This window comes from Lutjanus erythropterus, chromosome 10 (genome assembly GCF_056507025.1).
Source record: "Lutjanus erythropterus isolate fLutEry1 chromosome 10, fLutEry1.hap2, whole genome shotgun sequence".
In the NCBI taxonomy this organism is placed as follows: domain Eukaryota; kingdom Metazoa; phylum Chordata; class Actinopteri; order Lutjaniformes; family Lutjanidae; genus Lutjanus; species Lutjanus erythropterus.
The window spans coordinates 1,302,269-1,324,208 of record NC_139326.1 but is presented as its reverse complement, the minus strand read 5'-3'; the positions used below and the strand labels follow the sequence as shown (position 1 = coordinate 1,324,208).

General features: G+C 38.4%; 2 protein-coding genes across 2 annotated transcripts; both read right to left on the bottom strand.

The window, feature by feature from the left end:
• Positions 1-585: 585 nt before the first annotated feature.
• On the bottom strand, positions 586-8,957 carry LOC146319752 (uncharacterized). Its single transcript, XM_084727790.1, has 4 exons — positions 8,318-8,957; positions 8,155-8,211; positions 3,344-4,549; positions 586-3,176 (listed from the first exon to the last, which is right to left on the bottom strand). Exons 1-4 carry the CDS (start codon positions 8,811-8,813, stop codon positions 775-777), a joined length of 4,161 nt encoding a protein of 1,386 aa, XP_084583916.1. The 5' UTR covers positions 8,814-8,957; the 3' UTR covers positions 586-774.
• A 7,366-nt stretch (positions 8,958-16,323) lies between these two features.
• LOC146319751 (CD5 antigen-like) lies at positions 16,324-21,825 on the bottom strand. Its single transcript, XM_084729403.1, has 7 exons — positions 21,741-21,825; positions 19,727-19,759; positions 19,349-19,633; positions 18,932-19,246; positions 18,558-18,842; positions 17,544-17,626; positions 16,324-17,430 (listed from the first exon to the last, which is right to left on the bottom strand). The coding sequence occupies exons 1-7, from the start codon at positions 21,775-21,777 to the stop codon at positions 17,218-17,220; spliced, it is 1,251 nt and encodes a 416-aa protein (XP_084585529.1). The 5' UTR covers positions 21,778-21,825; the 3' UTR covers positions 16,324-17,217.
• Positions 21,826-21,940: the final 115 nt, after the last annotated feature.

Sequence of the window (21,940 nt, the reverse complement as noted above, 5' to 3'; positions counted from 1 at the left end):
TCACATTTGTATGAAATATGTTCAGAATTTTCCAGCAGAAACACTTTGATCTAACAGTGAACACAGAGACGCTGTGTGATCGATGTCAGCTGATGGTCAAAGGAGTCATGACATCCGTTCATACCTGATAAAATCTCCAGGGGATTTCTCATTTATGTTATTAAAAAGTCAACAAACTATTTAACATACTGTAGAAACACAGAGAACAATAAACAGAGAATACAACGCACATTAAGAACAAAACCTACTCATTTTAACTTGTGGACTATGAAATAAAACCATCCCAAAAATAGTGGGTGTGTCTTCATCCCCTTTGTAATAAAGTAGAATCTGAAGAGGTATCTATTCCATCTGGGTTGTTGGATAGAAATGTCTTTAATAACTGCTCAGTGCTTCTCTTTTGTTTTGTAAATCTTTTTGATCGACTGTGATCAGGTGTCCAGATGTTGGATCACAAAGCAGGAACAACAACTTCTCTGGGGGATAAACCAGATTTATTGGATGTGCTGCTCCATCGACAGCATTTTACAGAGTTCAGACAGGTGAATTTCAAGGTTGTGGTTGTTAAATAACTACATGGCTAGATGTAATATTTACAGTCAGTTTGTCATATTCATATATTTGTAGGTAAATAATAAAAAGCATGAAGATAAAAAACGGAAAAAACAGGCAACCCAGACTACGGTACATAAATAAAGATAAAAGAACTGTCTACAAACAGGACTGCGTTTAAAACTGGGCTGCTGTTTGTTCATTAAGTTCAAAAGACTACACTTATAGAATAGAACACTGTGACTCTGGGGTCAAAAGTTCCTTTTTCAGGTCATTCATTTCTTCTTTGTGTTTTGTCTGCAGGTCAGTCGTTTCTTTCTCCTTTCTGTCTCTGTCTTTGGTCAGTTTCTTTTTTAACTCATTCATCTCTTTATCATGTTTTTTCTGTAATTCATCCATTTTTTCTGACACTGTCTGTTTGAATTTAACCATGTTTTCTCTATATTGTGTCTTTAAATTCTTAATTTGTTCCTTCCGATTTTCCTCCTGATTCTCAAAATCTTTTTTCATTTCATTCATTTCTTTTTTCTGTTTTCCAGACAAATCTGTCCTTTTTCCACTCCTGTTTTCTTCGTTCTGGGTCGAAAGTTCCTCCTGCAATTTTTTCATTTCTTGATCATGTTTTTCCTTCAATTTATTAATTTGTTCATTCTCCCTCTTTTTGTTTTCAGCTGAAAGATCTTTTTCCAGTTTATCCAGCTCTTTTTTGTGTTTTTCCAGCAAATTAGTTTCTTTCTCACTTTCTTTCTTTTGGGATCGACATAGTAGAACCAAGTCAACCATTTCTTCTTTATGTTTGTCCTGTAGTTCATTTATAACGTCTTCAAAACTTTTCAGGGTTGAGAGTTTGTTCAAGCAGTAATATTTCTCTTTGAATTCGTTAACCTCTTCAGCTTTCTTTCTGGCTTCTTCTTCATATGTCTTCTTCAGATTCTCCATTTCTTTCTTATAGTTCTCCTCAATCTCTTTTTTCTCTTTTTCCTCTTGTTGTCTTCTGATTCGATCCTCTTCTTTTCTTTTCTTTTCATTATTTTCTCTTTCCTGTTCATATTCTTCTTGCAGTTTTCTAAGTCTTTCTTGTTCCTTCTGTCGTCTCTGTTCATCTTCTTCATATCGTTGGTCCCACCATTCATTTTGTCTTTTCTCCCAGTTCTCTCGTTGTTTTCTCATCTCTTCTCTGCTCTCCTCCAACTTTCTGTCAATAGTTTCCTTTGATTCTGACTCTGATCTTATTTTTTGCTCCAAAGCTTCAAGTTGTTGTTTCCACTCCTGTCGTTTAAGTTCTTCCTGTTGTTTTCTCTTCCTGTCTTCTTCTTCTCTCATTTCTTGTTCTCTCTTTCTCTGTTCACGCTCTTTCTCAATATTTTCCTTCATTTCTTCAAGCAGTTCTTCTCTCAGTTTTCTCTCCTTTTCAATTTTTGCTCTCTGTTCTTCTTCAATCTCTTTCTTCTCTTTTTCCTCTTGTTCTCTTCTGATTCGATCCCCTTCTTTTCTTTTACTTTCATATTTTTCTTTTTCCTGTTCATATTCATCTTGAAGTTTTGTAAGTCTTTCTTGTTCCTCCTGTCGTCTCTGTTCATTTTCTTCATATCGTTTTTCCCACCATTCATTTTGTTTTTTCTCCCACTTCTCTCGTTCTTTTCTCATCTCTTCTCTGCTCTCCTCCAACTTTCTGTCAGTAGTTTCCTTTGATTCTGACTCTGATCTTATTTTTTGCTCCAAACCTTCAAGTTGTTGTTTCCACTCCTGTCGTTTAAGTTCATCCTGTTGTTTCCTCTTCCTGTTTTCTTCTTCTCTCATTTCTTGTTCTCTCTTTCTCTCCTTACGTTCTTTGTTGATTTTCTTCTCCTTTTCTTGAAGTTGTTTTTCTCTCTGTTTTCTCTCCTCTTCAATCTCTGCTCTCTGTTTCTCCATCCTTGTTTTCATTTCTTCCATTTCTTCCTCATGTTTTCTCTGAAGCTCCTCCCTCTCTCTCCTCATCTCTTCTTCTGCCTCGGCCTCTTGCAGCATCTCATTAGTGTAGCAGCTGCCTCCATTTGTCTTCACCATGGTGTCAATCTTGGTTATCAGCTCACTGACTTGTGTGCAGTTTTGTTTTTCACGGTTATTGAACACATGGTATCTTCCTCCACAGTCAGAGATCAGCTTCTTAAAGGAATCATCACATTTCTCTTCAATGTATTCTTCAACTGACATTTCATCATCCTCCAGTTTATCTCCTCTTGTGAAAAGAATGAAGATGAATTTCTCAGCATTCTTCCCAAATCCTTCCTTGATGAGTTTTAATGTCTCCTTCTCTTCTGGTGTAAATCTACCGATCTGCATCACCAACAGGAAGACATGTGGTCCTGGAGCCAGAAGACTGATGCATTTCACCATCTCCTCATTCACTTCATCATGAGACAAAGTTGTGTCAAACAGACCAGGAGTGTCGACCACAACAACAGGACGACCGTCCACTTCACTCTGGGATTTCTGACAACATCTGGTGACTGATATTTGACTTGATTCAGCTCTAAACTCTTTTCTTCCCAGAATGGTGTTTCCTGAAGAGCTCTTTCCACTGCCAGTCTTTCCTATCAGAACAATCCTGAGACTCTCTGGACTCTGCTGCTCATCATCAGCTGTGAAATAAGAAGATCAGGAGTTAATTTAAATACTGACAGAGTTACTTTAAATACTGACAGTTGGAACAATATAGACTGCAGGATATAATGTCTAGGGGGTGTTTTATGATAGGAAATATTACTGTGATTTATTATTATTTATATTTCAAATTGACAGTACTTACAGCTGATCATGGTCTTTGTTTTCAGGTCTTTCAGTTCAGTCTGTAGGGTGGTGATCTTTTCTATTTGAGCAAATACAAATGTTTCTGTTGTGTAGCTGCATGGTTTTTCTTTGTCGGGTCTCTGTCTCCTTTTTTCCACCATGTCCAACAGCTGTGTGATCTGCTGCTGGTCCTTGATGTTGAGGACAACATGTCTTCCTCCACAGCTCTGAAGGAGCTCCTGGATGTCTCTGTCCTTTCTTACAAAGTTAACAACAGCTGGAGCTGCAGGATCTGAGTCCACAGTGAACAGAATCATGGTGAAGTCATTGACTCGAGAGCTGAATGTCTTCTGGATGGTCTTTAACTCTCCCTTGTCTTCATCAGTGAGGGGACCCACAGGTAGGACCAGGATGAAGACATGGACGCCCTCAGGATCACAGAGGGAGATACACCTGAATGATTCCTCCATCACTGCCTCCTGAGGTTTTCCATACAAGGCAGGCAGCTCCACCACAGAAACCCAACGTCCACACACCTCTCCCTGATTTTTAACACACTCTGATGAGTCGGAGACTGAATGAAGATCTGTCCGACCTAAAATGGCCTCGGCTGCTGAAGTCTTCCCTGCTCCTCTCCTCCCACACAGAACCAGGTTTAAAGATGGTTTCATGTGTTCAGACTTTGGTCTCATGGTCTCTTCAGTGAAGGTGAGGAAGGTTCCTTTGTTTTCATCCACAATCTTCTCAGTCTTCTCCATCAACAGTCTGTGGTCATCTTCAGACATGTTGTAGTATCTTCCTCCACAGTCTTTAATGAGTTGATTCACAGTGAAACTTGTTTCTCTCTCTCTATCTGTGCTGATGACCATCGAGTGTTTAAAAGCATCTTGATCAAACAAACTCAGGATGAACTTTAGTGTTTTTCTGTTCTCTTCAGTGAACTCAGATGGTTTCACTAACAGCAGAAGAACATTTGGTCCAGGAGGACACAGACTGATGCATCTCTTCATCTCTTCTCTGACTTTTTCCACAGTCAGACTGAAGATGTCTGGAGTTTTCACTACAGTTAGAGGATTTCCTCTCCACTCTTTGCTCTCCATACTGTGTTTGGTTGTTAAAGGATTTTTCCATTGCTGAGTTTTACCAGTGATGAAGTTTCCAAGTGTCTTTTTGTCCTCTTTTTTCCCGAACAGCAGAATTCTGAGTCCACGCTGAGTCGACCTCACTGCAACAAAAACATAAAACACAGAGACGTTAACATCTGACAGGTTTATATTCGTTAATAAACTGGTAATTATGTCATGGGGGGGGGGGTGGGGGGGGGTTACTGCACATGATGACTCTCACTCTGCATCACTTTCTTCATCAGCAAGATGTTTTATAAAGTCACATGTTGAACTTTTTCACCCACAATTCTGTTTTCACAGCTGATCAGCCTTTTGTGTGTGAAGTTTGTTGTTAATTATGGAGCCAATTAAAATGATCGAAGGTAAAGTGGTACCAAATGACATCAGCACCAACCAGCTGCACTTACAAAACAACTTCATAAGTACATGTGCATTAAAAGAACTGTGTTTCTCTTCACGATGGATCTGTCAGACCCTCTCACACAGCAGAGATAACAGATGAGGGAGAGGAGACGGGAGATTGTCCACTAATCAATCATGCATGGTTTGACTCTTTCAGAGGGATAAAAAAAATTAAATGCCAACACAGACTGCAAAATATACTTGGATGGCTTTTTAAATAAAGTCTCTGTGTGGGGAAAACTGTCATGAGTTAGTGAGAGTGACTGACTGAGACAGAGACAGAGTGGGTTTTATCTAGAGGGGGACCTCAGATCCACCATTGATTTTACCTTTAGAATCAAATATCAAATGAAGAGGATGGATATTCAAGTCTGTACCTCGTTGGACACCATGAGCCCACATTACTACACACAACTGTAAATAGAAAAACAAAGTGTCCAGGAGGTGAGAGGACCTTTGTAAATCTTTGAATTCATGAAGACTTTGCTGTCCTACAGTGTCCTGCAGAGTATGAAGACCCTCGTCACCCAACTTAGGAAAAAAAAAATGGCTTGATGAAAGAATGAATGAAAGAATTTGTTGATTTGTTTTTGGATGTTATGCCACACAGTAAAAATGTGTGATATTATTGGTCCAAAGTCTTGCTTAAGTATTTAGTGCTGGTAAACAGAATTGAACAGTTGACAGTGTTGATCTACTGTACTGTTATTGAACAGGTGTGACAGGCTGAACATAATCTGTCACAGACTAAAAACTCATCTACTTAAACTTTTCTTTGGCCCATGAAATGAAAAAAACCCTCCCTGTCTCATACTGTTTCTAAATGACACTTGCATCAGTGAATCTTAATTTATTTAGATTTTGCCTGATTCTTGCAGTTGTTTTGGTTTGTGTCCACGTGGCTGAATACACTGACTGCTTTTACCCTTTAATTTCATACAGGTGTGTCTTCAGCAGGTAAGCTACACCTTATTATCCTATTATCCTACAAAGATGTCTGTACTTCAATGTATGATTTGCAGTAAGTCTGGAAATGGGTCTATACTTTTTACTATGTGTGTAGCCGATGCTAGAAAAGAATTCAAATCTGGTTAGAAATCTTAAATTCTGAAAAACTGCAAGAAAAAATTCTCACTAATAAAATAACTATGATTATTCAACATGAAAATTCTGTATCAGCACAATAAATATTGTTGGTGGCAAAAAAAGGCATAATACTCTTCCTGTGATAAAAAACTGACATGTCAGCATTATTTCTGAGAGAACGTGCACACAGGCTGAACTGCTGGATGTTTCTTTATCACCTTTATCACAGTCACCTTGACTGTCTTGTACCAAACTGTGTGTCCTCTTGCCCTTCTTGTTAATTTGACCCTTTGATTCGATCACAGGACACAGTGTCTCCTCTTCCTGCCCTTTATGTCCATGTGTGACTGCATCCTGTCTGAGTAACACAACACCTACCTTTCAGTACCTGACAACGTTAACACTACCATGCATAAGGTTAGCAGTTTTCAGGTCGGGTTGGATTTGGGTCATTGATTAGTGTAAGTGTCTGTGGTTGAGGTGGTGTGGTTTGGCTCTAACTACAGATCAGCTGACTGCAGTAAAAACCTTTGACCCACACACTAATAAACAGCATCCAGCAGGTTTCAGTGGGTCCAGACAGGCACTGGAGAGCCGGTCCAGCTTCAAGTGTCAGACGGAGAGTCAAGGGCAGGAGCTTCAAGTGTATAACCCATGAGGGGGTGTTTCAGAGTTGGTTTACTGGTCTGGCTGCTGGGTGTGGTTCCTAGAGGGGGGGACTAGTGAAGGCAAGGAGGCAGAGAGTCCTGCTTACTGAGAGCCAGCTGTGAGTATGGAGAGCCTGCTGGAGGTATCTCATTCATTCAGAAAAATATATAGATATATAAAATGTATATAGATACATAGAATAGTTTCTACAGAATAAGTAAATATTACATATTAAGAAACTGTAGAAAATATAAAATGTAGAAAATACTAAAATACTGAGCTTTGGTTCTGCAGCCTATGAATTAATTATGGTAATAAAATACTATACTTTATACTACAGCTTGGTTGAATACTTAATTATTAATATTTAATGACAGATTTGCATTTTGCCCTGTATGCTGAGCTGAACAACTATTTAAATTCAATATTTCATTGTGTTGATTGATTGCTTTCCATCTTAGCTGTAACTAAACCTTGACTGAGACGTTACATAATTATCATCTTATCTCAGTGTTTCTCACAGAATGAGTGTATCTGTGTATTTTACCTATTATTTTTTGTATTTATTTATTTAAACTACTTCATTTCTTCTCCTCACACACTCACCGTCTCTTCCTGTACACACCTGCTCTCCTCTGTTTCTCTCTCCATGTACAGTTTGTATCTGATCATTTAACTTTCTCCATCAGCAGGATGTTTTATAAAGTTGACAAAAAAAAAAACAGCTTGTGTTTTGGATTTATTCATGCATGACTCTCTTTTCACAGCAGTAACTTGTGGTTGGAGGAGGCTTGTTGTCAATGACATCGTATTGATGAAACGATCAAAACCAAAGTGATACTGAATGACACCAACCAGATGAACTAAGAGCTTAACAGCAGGAGTCTCGCCACAATCACTGCATTTAGAGGAGGACATAATACCAGACAATGTCTCTTTGTCTCTGTGTTTCTCTGCAGAACATGTGTGAGAATGAATGTAATATATATTGTTCTCACAGATACAAACTGGGAACATTGTGTCGCTGTATGTGGAAAACTATCATTTCATTTTAAATAAATACAAGTGTGTGTTCACTTCCTTACCTTTACCTGAAGAAAACCATCTGTGGTTGAAATTATTCCATGTATATTTTTAATGATATGACACAGAATAATAATCATCAGGTTTGAGTGTGTTCATCTTACATGTGTGTTGCAGGGAATAATTGTGTAGTTCTGTCTGATATTAGCCTTTATGATCTGTGTGCAATGTGTGTATAACCTCATTCACTGCCTTGACTAGTGTCCAGTGTGTGTACAACTTTGGCATAACACTGGAGCACTATGAACTTTTACACTTTTTTACACTTTTAAGTTCTGTTATCACTGTGATCTGTAAAACCCTCAGAGTGACAGAACTAATGCTGCTTTATTTTTTATTGCAGTTGGAGAACAAAGACCTGGTTCTGTGTCTGGTCCTGGTCTCAGATTTGATCTGGTAACATATACTGTTGTTACTGCAGATGTGACTGTCAGTAAAAATCTATAATCAAATAAACACTTTGTGTTTGTGATCATTTACTTACTTTTGTATTCCTCTGAGAGAGACGGTGTCTCCATGGTTTCTTTGACGGCGCCCAGATCTGTAAACAGATGACATCATGAACTCACAGCCTCATGTTCTCATGTGATCTATAATGATTTATGTAAAAGTTCTCATATCTTTATTAGAATTGTTGCTGAACTTACCAGCAGCAGAAACAGGATCCATGATGCCAAACTGAGTTTTCTGTTGTTTGGTTCTTTGTTTATCACCAAGTAAATCAGTTGCTTCTTCAAACACGTCACAGCTGACATGTTCTCCATTGTTCTCTTTCACAATTTGACCCAAACGTGTCAACAACTCTGAAACTTCAAGGTTCTCCATCTTCAAGTGTCTGTATCTGCATCTTCTAATCATGTCTTTCATGGGTTGGTGCTGCATATATTTTGTGATGTCATCTGAGCTCTTCTTTCTGTGTGTTGATATCAGAACCAGTGAATGATCAAATGATCGATCACTGAACTTTTCAAGGACTCTGCAGAGTCTCACTTTGTGTTCCTCAGTGAAGTTTTCAGGCTGGAGAACCAGCAGGAACACATGAGGTCCAGGATCAGAGAGTCTCACACAGTCTTTCTCATGTTCTGTCAGTTTGTCTTCAGAGATGTTGGGAGGCAGCAGATTTGGGGTGTTGATGAGAACCATTTCTTTCTCCTTCACCTGTCCTCTTTCTGTCAGACAGCGGTCTGGTTCTCTCTCAGTGTTGAACTTCTTCTCTCCCAGTATGAAGTTCCCCACTGAACTCCTCTGAAACCAGCTGTTCCCCAGCAGAACAACCCTCAGCTCAGACACTGAAACCACAAATGAAAACAGAAAGTTATGGAGGTTCGGTCCAGTTGTGCTGCTACACTGGATTTACAGTTTATAGATTAATCAGAGTAGAAATTCTACCAGGAGGGAAAACTTTGATCATTTATTGGAAACATGATTTTATATTCCCAGTCTGGGAGGTGGGTCACCTTGGGACGTTCTGACAGAAACACTACATTCATGTTAGATTCATAATCAATGTCCTGCCAGTCTTTAGAGACTGAATAACTTTTACTTTCAAAGAAACACTAAACTTCTGTCATTTGATGGAGAATTAGATCAAAGTGGACCAAAATCACTAGACACATTTGAAGAACAACTTTCATCACATGAATCTTAAATTAAATTTTAACTTTGTTCTTGTAGTACGATTCAGTTTGGGGTTTGACTTACTGGTAGGTCGCAGAAATTCATAGCTGCTGCTGCGCTTCACAGGTTGGACATCGTCTGACTCTGTAAGGACACATGAATACATTTATTTATTCATTCATTGACATGTATTTGATAATAGTCCTGTTTATGATGTAATAAAAAATAAAATAAAATTAAGTAAAATGGTGCTCTGAGTGTGCTGACCTCTGTCAGTGTCATTTATTGTATTTTGCACTGTTAACAACAAGTTTCATGAAAATCAGACCAGTAATTTTTCTGTAATCCTGCTGTCAGACAAACAAACAGCATGAAAAACATGACCTCCTTAACCTCGTCCTTGAAAGAGGTAAAAATAAATCATTGAACCAGGTTCAGGAATACAAGACCAAGACTACAGGGGGCCTAAACAACACTTTCTTCAGAGAGCTTCCTAATTTGTCTGGAGCCAAAAACTGTGAAATAACTTTATAAAACTTCCTTTAATGAGGACAACATGATAACCATTTGATATTGTCAATCCTTCTGTCTATAAAGTGGACATAATCCTTCATGACATCAACACATTTGTAATAAACATGCCTTCATTCACTCGATGTTCATTAACATCGTTATCCATCAGTCTTTAAAGATGATATATTATGATCATTTCCAGCTTTATATTTTCATTCTCTGGTTCCACTAGAGTCTCTTTACATCCTTATTTATCTTGTACTGGCCCTTTATTCAGTCCTTCTATTAACCCTCTGTTTGAAACAGGGTTTTTTTTTGTCTCTTAAGGCCACCCTCCCTAAAAGTCCACTGTCTTCTGATTGGGTAACTTTTTGTAAACTTGCTGAGAGACATGAGCTCCACTCTGCATCAGCAGACAGAGCAGAGCAGAGTGTTGGCTGGAAGACGAAGAAAAGGCAAAGGTACAAGACTGTGTAGAATAATTACAGAATTATTTTAAGAGAGAATAAACTACCCATCCCACAATCCATTGTTATTTAATCCATCGTTATTATATTGTTTTCTATTGTAATATCTTGTAGTTTGTGTTTCATATAAATTCTTTTCACTGCAGCAGAATTACATTATTTGTAGGGTTCATGTTAGCTACTTAACTAGCTAGCCAGCTAGCAGAACTGAACAGCATCTCCATAGTAACAGGGAGCTCTGCCAATCACAGACCTCGCTTTTACACTTTAGGATTGTGGGTAGTGTAGTACGTCTCCATTGTGAATAAAACATGCTTTTCTTAAAACAAAGTTGAAATCATACAGACTCTGCAGGAGGTAGAGTTACCAACTTTCTCACCTCTAAATAAGGGACAGGTGCATCATGTGTGAATACAGTGAATATTTATATTCTGATTCAACTGGAAATGCAGAAAATGTGTATATTCCCTTTAATCTTTACTGTATCATTAAGTAACCTCATACAAATAAACCTCAAAGAAAACAAAATTTGCCCCTGTACATAAAAAAAACAGGCAAAACAAGACTTGATGCAGATGGATGTGTGTGAGGGGGCCAGTGATTGGATGACAGGCGGTGTGATCGGCACATGATCTGCCACTGCCGTTTTATCTGATCTAGGACCTGTAGAGTGCAGTCTGCTGTATTTACAAGAGTTAACAGTCAAGATACGGACATTTGAGGTCCAGTATGAGACAAACCAATTTAGGCCAGTTTACGAGATGTCCTGGCTAATATGGGACAGCTGGCGACAACAGCAGGAGGATCTACCATCACTTGATAATCTCATAGCTTGTAATCAGTCCACAATGGCTCGTTATGACATGAGAAGTAATAATCTAAATCCTCTGTGCTGAATATGGATGTGGTTTTCACTTCTGGAACTGTTGAGCTCTTTTCCTTATTGGAGAAGAAACAGCCAGAGTTAATTTTGTCTGATTCTCTGATTGTTTGGTTTTGTGGCACAAATCTGACGCTGAGCCGACTTGAGCGAGCATGAAGTCAAAGTTGAGCTCCAACAGAGTGAAGAGGCTGAGTGACAGAGAGACCATCAGTGTGAGTTTGTGTGCAGCAGTCAGCTGTTCACAGAGCAGGAGCTTATGAGAGGACGAGTCAAACTGAGCCAGCGAGGTTATTATTACAGATTTTTATCTGCTCAAACAAAATGATTCTTTACTTTCATGTCAGTACTCTTCAAAATATAAAGTATGTGTTTTAAAAATAAACTTTTCTGTACTCAAACAGAATCAGACACACACACCTGCATGTGCACACACACACACACACACACACACACACACACACACACACACACACGTAATCTACAGCAGATCTGTTCACCCACCCATATCATCTTATACACCTTTGTAACTACTCTGTATGTTCTCTGTATCTGTATGTTCTCTATGTTCTCTTTATCTCTATGTTCTCTTTATCTGTATGTTCTCTGTATCTGTATGTTCTCTGTATCTGTATGTTCTCTGTATCTGTATGTTCTCTATGTTCTCTTTATCTCTATGTTCTCTGTATCTGTATGTTCTCTGTATCTGTATGTACTCTATGTTCTCTGTATCTGTATGTTCTCTGTATCTGTACGTACTCTATGTTCTCTGTATCTGTATGTTCTCTTTATCTGTATGTTCTCTATGTTCTCTGTATCTGTACGTACTCTATGTTCTCTGTATCTGTATGTTCTCTGTATCTGTATGTTTTCTGTATCTGTATGTACTCTATGTTCTCTTTATCTGTATGTTCTCTATGTTCTCTGTATCTGTACGTACTCTATGTTCTCTGTATCTGTATGTTTTCTGTATCTGTATGTACTCTATGTTCTCTGAATCTGTATGTTCTCTATGTTCTCTGTATCTGTACATACTCTATGTTCTCTGTATCTGTATGTTCTCTATGTTCTCTGTATCAGTACATACTCTATGTTCTCTGTATCTGCATGTTCTCTGTATCTGTATGTTCCCTATGTTCTCTGTATCTGTATGTACTCTATGTTCTCTGTATCTGTATGTTCTCTATGTTCTCTGTATCTGTATGTTCTCTATGTTCTCTGTATCCGTATGTTCTCTATGTTCTCTGTATCTGTATGTTGTCTATGTTCTCTGTCTCTGTATGTTCTCTATGTTCTCTGTATCTGTATGTTGTCTATGTTCTCTGTATCTGTATGTACTCTATGTTCTCTGTATCTGTATGTTCTCTATGTTCTCTGTATCTGTATGTTCTCTATGTTCTCTGTATCCGTATGTTCTCTATGTTCTCTGTATCCGTATGTTCTCTATGTTCTCTGTGTCTATTCTGGTTATGTCACTTTCTTTTGTCACGTTTTCACCAATAAAACACATGTCTTTGCTGAGTCTGCTCCCACCACAGTTTGTGTATTTCAGCGGTGTCATGTCTCTGTTTTTTTATAGGTGGTGAAAAGACTTCTGCAAAGAATACACCTGTGCATCCTGACTCAAAGCTCTGAGGCGAGAACTTTTTTCATCTTCTATAGGAGGCCTGCCTGAAAATACTTTGGAACCACCGTGTTAGACTGACTTTATAAAGAGCTGAGCTCTCTGTCTCTCTCTCTCTCTTTCTCTGTTTGCTGCCACTATAAATCAGCCTCACACTTTTCTCATTAATTAAATCTCAGCATAATAACTGTTATTGTTTCAGTTGTTCTTAAAAAAGATTATCAGAACTCTAAATATTTTTGCTTACTTGAAGACAGAAAGCAGCAGAGCTTGGTTCCTGTTCACTCCAGGATAAACCTGTGATTCTAAGTTAATTAGGATCCTCAAAACATTAATCAAACTATATGTCCTTAAATGTTTGTGTAGTGCTTTATGATGCACTCTGACCACATTCCTCGATGACGTTTCATTTATATTATGTTCTGATTGATGAATGCAGTCTACACCTAATTCAACTGTTATATTCATGTGAGAATCATGTGATCAATTTAACATTAAGGCCAAAACACACTGAAAACTTCAACAGTAAAGTCAATAGAAGCTTCTGTGGTTCACTGCAGGCCTCAGATTTAAAATTCAAACACCACAGAACCAGCTGTATTTTAGGAAAAGGTTACTATTTATATACATTTATTTATTTCTTTAGTATTGTTATTATTATTATATAATACTGCATGTATTACGCCTGTTCATGATAAAACTACAGGATCATTTCCATCAGAGTGTTACAGACCGCTGGCTGCACAGAGTCACTGACAGAAGAAAGATCAATGGCAGCAAATTTAAAAACACACCAGCTCATGATGTGAGTCTATTAAACTTTAATGTTTTATCGCCACCAAGTGGAAATCTGTTGCCTCTGCACCCTTTGATAAAAATTAAAAATTAAAATGTCAGAAAATTGAACTAGAAACATAAAACTGAAAACTGAAAAACTGCATTAATGTTGCTGCTGAGCACAAAATACCAACAAGTGAAGGAAAGTCAATCATTTAAATTGATCAATGATTGAACTCATGAATGACACAAGTCTGAGTGTTACTTCTTCTAAATGAAAACATCTTGGTGAATCACTGATGATAAACTGAAATCATGGTTCTGTAGTATGATGATGATGATGATGATGATGATGATGATGATGATGAAGATACAGTAGAATAAACCAGCAGTAATAAAATGTGATGTAAAGCTGATTGAACAGTGACTGTGGTCTCCTACCTGTGAATCTCTGTCTGTTCTGTCACTCAGCGTCACTTTATAATCTTTCTCACATTTACAGTCACATTAGATTCTAATGAGCTAATTAATTTAATTTAAGTTTAATTTGGGGTTTAAGTGTTTTTCTTATATTTATAATATTTAGACAGGGAGAGAAAAAAACAGGTGTTTTATTCTGATGAATTATTCTGACTGGACTCACCTGATCCTGCAGACGCCATGATGTCACCTGAACCTGCAGTCGCCATGATGTCACCTGAACCTGCAGTCGCCATGATGTCACTCACGACTCATTCACCTGAAGACCAACCAGCTGCTGCTTGAAGAACCTGAAGGAAGAATAATTACAATATTAATAATCTGGTTTATTCACACATGAAAATGTTTTTTCAGGTCGACCACCAGCCTTTCTACTCAGATTCAAACAGTTAATAACATGGAGGTCTGTGTGAAAAATTACATTCAACTGAAGAACTGAAATTATAAAATGATTTAGTCAAAGAAAAATAATATAAATGGATTAAAATGTATAATTTAGTGAGTATAACATGATAACAACATGTGGTTTAATGTTTAATTTTATATCTGTTGAATTTTGTTTCACAGATTTAAAACATTGCATCATTACTTGTTTATGTTTTTAAAATATTTTCATTGTTATTGTAAATACATGTCTGCATAAATAAACAAACATCATTCAGTCACTTTTAACAAACATAATTAAAATAAAATATAGATTTTGTTTACATTATCTTTATGATCTTATTATTTATGATTCTTCTGACTCAAACCACATGTGTTGAAAAAATAATATTTCATAAATGACTTTAATATTTAAGGTAACACCAACGACAAGTGAAAATATATGCGGACTTTAAATAAATACACAAAAGGATTAAAGAATCATTAATCTGTCATTTATGTGTATTTATGAAGTCAATTAATTCTGTTATAATGTAGATCCATAATCTGTGTTTATAAAGAAATATAATTTTATCATCTTATCGTTTCCAAAGTGCTGAGATACTTTAACTACATGTTTTACAGATAAATGTCTGTTGAACTCTGATTATTAATAGTTGTGTAACTTCTCTTCCTGTTTTTTCATTTCTGCTAAAATGGCGCCATGTGAAGCTGAAGGACGAACTACAGACTCACCTTCAGACAGATTCATCCGCTGGACACTCTGACAAAAATATCTAAATATATAATTCATTTAACTCGTGTGTTAATTATTGATGAATATTTCTGCCTCCAACACCTGAACACCTCATCTCTCATTTATTTATATCAGAAATCATTTATTAAATATTGTGACGTATTGTCTCAGTGTCAGTCAGAATAAAGAGGAAATGAACAGAAAACTGTTTGGAGATCAGTTAGTGAACTACAAGCTGTCGACTACATCCTCATCTTAATGAAGATATCGATCTGCAGCACTATTGATAGATTATTGATGTTATTTTGAGGATATTGTTAGAATTTACCTTTAGTTGAGTTCATGTTCGTCTGATGATCCGTCGCTTTTCACCAAAAGACAATAGAAAGAGAAAGTAAAGTTTCTCGAGGTCTGACGTGCAGCAGATTAAAACAGCTGTTAATGTTAGAGCTCCACCTGCTGGACAAAACATCATCAACACACAGAGTGAATCTGTCCTCAATGAAACCATGGTGACTGTGATTAGACAGGAGGACACAATTACATGTAATGAAGATATCGATCTGCAGCACTATTGATAGATGATTCATGTTATTTTGAGGATATTTGTTAGAATTTACCTTTAGTTGAGTTCAGGTTCGTCTGATGATCCCTCGCTTTGCGCCAAAAGACAATACATATATATATATGTATATATGTTGCATATGTTTTATATATGTATATTATATATTTAAATTAGTTATATTGTTCCAACTGAGTTGGCAGTTCAGACAAGCAGCAGTAAAGCCACTGACAGACACTTTTAATTATTCTCTCAGAATATTTCTCCTTCACCTGTTGAAGTTCTCCTCATGTTAAACTGCATACTGCTGTTCTCTCCTCACTAACATCTTCAACAACACAACATACAGGCAGATGTCAGATGATGACGCCTGAAGGCTTCTGTGTTAATGATGACAGGTTTGGTTGATTATAATCCATGTTCTTAACTGTTAACTGTTCTTTATTTAGCGTGTTAGCTTCAGTGAAAGCTAACACGCTAAGTTTGTTCTCTTTTTTGTTTGTTCTGTTGTGTTCTTTGACACTTTCATCACCTAAAATACACAACAAACTCTGTTAGGTACAATAAAGTCATCAGGCCGAGATGCTCTTAAATCCTCCCAGATACTTTTTCTTCTCTTGCAGTTATTGAACCAGCAGAGAAGAGAGACGGTTAAGACAGACTCAGTGTTACATCTGTAAAATATGATCATAAGGAACTTGAAACTTTGACAGGAGTGTTGTGTGCTGCTGAATCCTCACTGAATGCATCACACACACTGAGTGCATCATGTGATTCATGTGTCTCTGTCGTCCCCCTGTGGACCCCTGTCATGTTCTGCTGCTCCTGTCCACCGTCCCTCTCCCTCCTTGTCAAGTCAGTGTAAGGAAAATATACATGGTGGACATAACAAGGTAAGAAATCCAGCTTTCAGTGTGCAAACAGTTTCTGTATCTAAAAACATTATCAGCTCCTTCACAAACACCAGCTGTTCATGCCTTCATCCTTGTTTCAGTTCAGAGTAGAACTTCACAGTAGAACTCTGATGACTCTAGTCCAGGATGCCAAAAACTGCTTTTCCTATCACTAGCTGTTTGCCTTTTTGAATAATGCCTCAGTGTGATGATTAAAATGAAGCTTGTTATCCCGAGATACTTATATTTCTCTACAGTCCACCATCTGTCCCTTGATGATGGTATCTCAGTCTGATGTAGAAGAACTGAGTCTGACCTCAAACCCACCCAACATCTAACTGATCATGCTTAGTTAAGATACGTTAAGGTTCTTCAATTAGTACAAATCTCTTATATTTATTATCTTTTATGCTACAGTGTGTTATGCTGAAAGACTAAAGTCAGCAAAAAGGACCTCAAATCTTCAGACAATAGAAGGAAATTCTAAGCTTTGCAGTCTGTTGGTATAATATGAACCATTTATTATAAAAAACTGTTCTGTATATAACATTGTGTTATAATAGAATGATTCCAGTCTTGATGTTTAAAGAGAACATATATAAAAATGTAAAATCCTAACCTGCTCCTTGGAGGTGCTGCTCTGCTCTCTGAGCTCCTTCCTCCTCAGTCGGCCCTCCTTCAGCTGCAGGAACACCCAGGTTAACATAATCCAGATCACCCTGGTTAACATAATCCAGATCACCCTGGTTAACATAATCCAGATCACCCAGGTTAACATAATCCAGCTCAACGTTCTCCTGTGCACCCTGCTTCTGCCCCCTGCTGGCCTGGAGAGACATGACAGAACACAGATGTGACTTCACTCCTCTGTTCAGTTCAATGAACACTGACTGAGTTCTTCGTTCAGTCGGTCCTCAGAACAACAGACGTGTGTCAGTACCTTACAGTAGAAATAAAGGGCAGTGTTCAGCAGCAGCAGAGTCAGCGGCAGGACGACCAGTCTGATGATGAGAACTGTTGGATCTGATCAAACACGTGGACAGTCATCAATCACATCATATCACACCATCATGAGTTCATCAGCTGATCCTGACATCACTGATCCTGACCGAACACGCTTCACACCACAGAGGCAGTTAGATGTTCAATGTTCTCTACTCCTCCAACTTCTAACCACTCGACTCTGTTCATTATTTATTCATGGTACCTGATAAATCTGGATTTGATCCATCCTTCACCTCATGGATTAAAAGTATTAATCTAAATTGTGTAAATCTTGTGAACAGCTTTCACGTGTACAAACTATCAGATCCAGTCCTTTTGGATCCAGACAGGATGTCATTAGAAATCAAGTAACACATAAAGTATCACGATACACAGATGACTTCTTACTGCAGACCAACTGAACCAATTCTCAGTCTCAGACAGACATTGCAGCTGTTTCTTTACTTATCGGGGTATAAATGTTACACAACTATACAAAGACCTTTATGATCACAACTCCAAAGTGACATTAGAGTGACACACTCAGCAGGATTTCCGCAGAGAGGCGGTGCTTCCTCTGACGCACGCAAAGACGTTCAAAATGAAAATGACAACTGAATAGTCACATAACCAAAACACAAACAAGAACCAGTCCAGGTCTCTGTGGATCTAGCTGGACCAGCTGTTTTTGCTCAGGCTGCAGCCTCTTAAGCTCCGCCCTCACCTCATCTGCCGTGAAGAACGTTTGGGAAAAGCACTTCCTTTCAGTGTTCTGAGTCACTTGACATCAGTTCATTAAAGAAACACGTTCAAAGGTTTTCATTTTGAAAAGATTTGTTAAGCAAATTGTTGTTGTCTGAATTTTAAAATGAGGCGTCTGAACTCTGAAACACAGTCAGTACTGCTGCGATCAACCCGGGTCCATTACTGTCATTCATTATGTCATAGATGATGTCACTGAGGGACTTACCTGAACAGGTGAGATCCAGGACGGAGGAGGAGGAACTTGATGTTGTACAGTCCCTCAGAGCAGATCCAGACTGAACACAGTAAGACCAGATCCACCACGCAGATCTGTGTGAGGACTCGTCTCTCCGCTCTACAGACACAGCAGAACCACAGCCCAGATCTTTACAGACAACAGCTCCTTCCTTCAGGGTCCAGACAGGGTGACCCACTGGTCTCCAGTCTCCCTGATGGTTCAGCTCCAGTGTTCCTGCACAGCGACTGGCTCCTCCCACCAACCTGAAAGGTTCTGAACAGAACAGAGTCATCAGGACAAGAATAAAGAGAGTTTCATTAGAACAGAAATGAACTAAATCAAAGCTGCAGCTCCTCTTCTACCTGAACAGGTGAGTCCTACAGGTGAGCAGGTGTTTCTAACTGAGTCTGATCTTCTACAGTCCAGGAGAGCAGACTCATGGCCTCCACACTGGAACTCTTTGGTCCACATTGGAGCCTCCCCTTCTCCATAGAGCGCCCCCTGGAGGACTGAAGGAGCCCCACAGCCCAGCTCCCTACAGACCACCTCTGCATCCTGCTGGTCAAAGTCATCTTCACACACTGAGGACCACCACTGGTCAGACTGGTTAGACTGGTCAGACTTCACCTCCAGTCTGCCTGAGCACAGACTGGTCCCATCCACCAACCTGACAGAGTCTGGACAGATAATAGAAGATAAAAGTGTGTGTGTGTGTGTGTGTGTGTCTGTGTGTGTCTGTGTGTGTCTGTGTGTGTGTGTGATGTCACTGTTGGACTTACCTGAACAGGTGAGATCCATGATGTAAGAAGAGGCACCTGGTGTTGCACAGTCCTTCAGAGCAGATCCAGACTGAACACAGTCAGGTTTGATCCTCCACACAGATCTGTGTGAGGACTCGTCTCTCCGCTCTACAGACACAGCAGAACCACAGTCCAGATCTTTACAGACAACAGCTCCTTCCTTCAGGGTCCAGACAGGGTGACCCACTGGTCTCCAGTCTCCCTGATGGTTCAGCTCCAGTGTTCCTGCACAGCGACTGGCTCCTCCCACCAACCTGAAAGGTTCTGAACAGAACAGAGTCATCAGGACAAGAAGTGACTTTAATGAAGAAAATATGAAACTAAACTTCTTTATTTCTCTTTTCTTTCACTATTTACCTTCTGAGTTGGGTTTTCCTTCAGTATGAAGTCCTGAGGAGAAAATCAGAAAATAAATAAAGCAGCATTTTGATTGGAGGACAGCTGTGGACAGAACAAATGCCTATGGGATAAATATAAATATATATGTCAGAAATTAAAACAAAAAAAAAAAAAGCTTTGAAAGCTGGACACTCTGTCTTTGAAAGGTTGAAATCTGAAGACAAATGTGTGTAATATTGAATCTTATTTTGAAAGTTTGTATAAGGTTTGATGGGCTGGAAAAAGTTTTTACAGTTTTGAGTTTCAAATTTGTCTCTGTTCTCCAAGGATTTTATTTTGTTTTCCAGTTTGAAAACTTGTGTTCATATGTCAGGAATAAATGTTTTGAAGCACTGAAACTTAGTTTTGAAAGGGCAAATCTATTTTGAAAGTTTCGAAGAAGTACATTTGTCCCCTGCAGTGCAGAATCCTGATTCAGAGCTGATCTAACTTTCTCTTCAGATTTCTCCCAAGTTTCCCCTTTTCATCCACTATTCTATCAACAATGATGAATTTAGATTTTTTCCATTCTTGTTTTGATGACCTGTAGGCTGGATTTCACATCTTGAACGTCTCTTATTAGACCCCTCAATAATGATCTGAATGAGCGATTTAAAGCTTGAGAAATCAGAGACATCATGCTGATTATAACTACAGAGTCATCCTCTGATGAAGATGATTTCTCTTAGATTTAATCCACAGTCACTGATCCTGATCCAGTCCTCAGCATTGATGATGAGATGTGAGCGCCGCTGATCGTCCACGCAGTTTTGGTTCGCTCAAGACGACTTTCAAGCTCCTGATACAGTCAGACCTGTACACACACACACACACACACACACACACACACACACACACACACACACACACACACACACACACACCGCTGCCTTTCATCCCAACTTTGCAGACAACATGGCGGCCTCCAGTTCCGTAGACTGAGATGTGGACTCAAATATGTGTTTTTTTTCCCCTTAGATTAATAGTTTATTTTCAAAGACCGGTTTAGGAGAGGTAACACACACACACGTCTCACGCTGATGACATCATGACATAATAGGCACTGAGGTTGGGGTAACGATGTTCATCTATTTGTATTTTCTTTATTGTGTTTCTTTTAACAGTTGACCTTTTTTTTACATTTGTGTTTTTGAATGAAGCCTCTGGTGTGTCGTCACTTAAGATTTCCTCAGTTCAGTTCCTCTTCCTGTTTTTTGTTCTTTATTTTATCAGACTCATTGCTTTGGGTGTGTGTGGGTGGAGGGAGGGGTACTTGTGTTTAGTAAAAGCAAAAAGATGTCAAAAATATATATACTCAAGTACAGTGAAAATACTTGGAAATTCTAGTTAAGTACTGTAATGAAGTATTTGTACTTAGTTACCTCCCACCTCTGTCTGTCAGATAGAAATTTTATATGAAAGTCGTGGAATTATAATTTCAGACACTTAATCCAAAATTCAAGCACATCTCAAACCTTAAAAACTTTAAACTTCAGGTGTTTTCAAGGATTTCCAGCACCTGTAAGAACCTGGTTTTCAAAAAGTATTTCTGACTTTCCTCTGGTACCACAGTTTGACAAACTAGATTATATTTTAGATTTTAGATTAAACTGATGATGATTTATTTCAAGCATGTTAAAAGAAAATATAATTATATATTACAAAAACAAACAAAGCAAACAAAAGATGAATTTAATAGCAAACATTCAGCAGAAATAAATAACTCGTGTCCAAAAAGAAGGAGGAACAAGTGACTAATGAACTCCTGCCTCCTTTTATATATTTCATCTATTAACTATCTGAAGTACTTGAATATCGCAGCTTTATGCTCCAAATTTCACCAAACAAAAGTCAATCAAATCAGCAAATGTCCACATTCATACAGCAAGAGCAAATAATGAGAAGAGAACAAACAAAACAGCACAAACCTTTAGTTCAGGATCCAACAAACATATCTGAATAATAAGACATGATGTTTAAAGCAGAGTCTCACCTGAAATCCACAGCAGCAGCAGCAGCAGGTGATCCATGTCCAGGTACAGTCTGTGTGTGTGTGTGTGTGTGTGTGTGTGTGTGTGTGTGTGTGTGTGTGTGTGTGTGTGTGTCTGTTCTCTGCTCCGATCATCACATGTGCTGTCCTCTGTGTGTATCTGTGAACAGGAAGAGGTGGGGCTTCAGTTCGACATGAGGAGG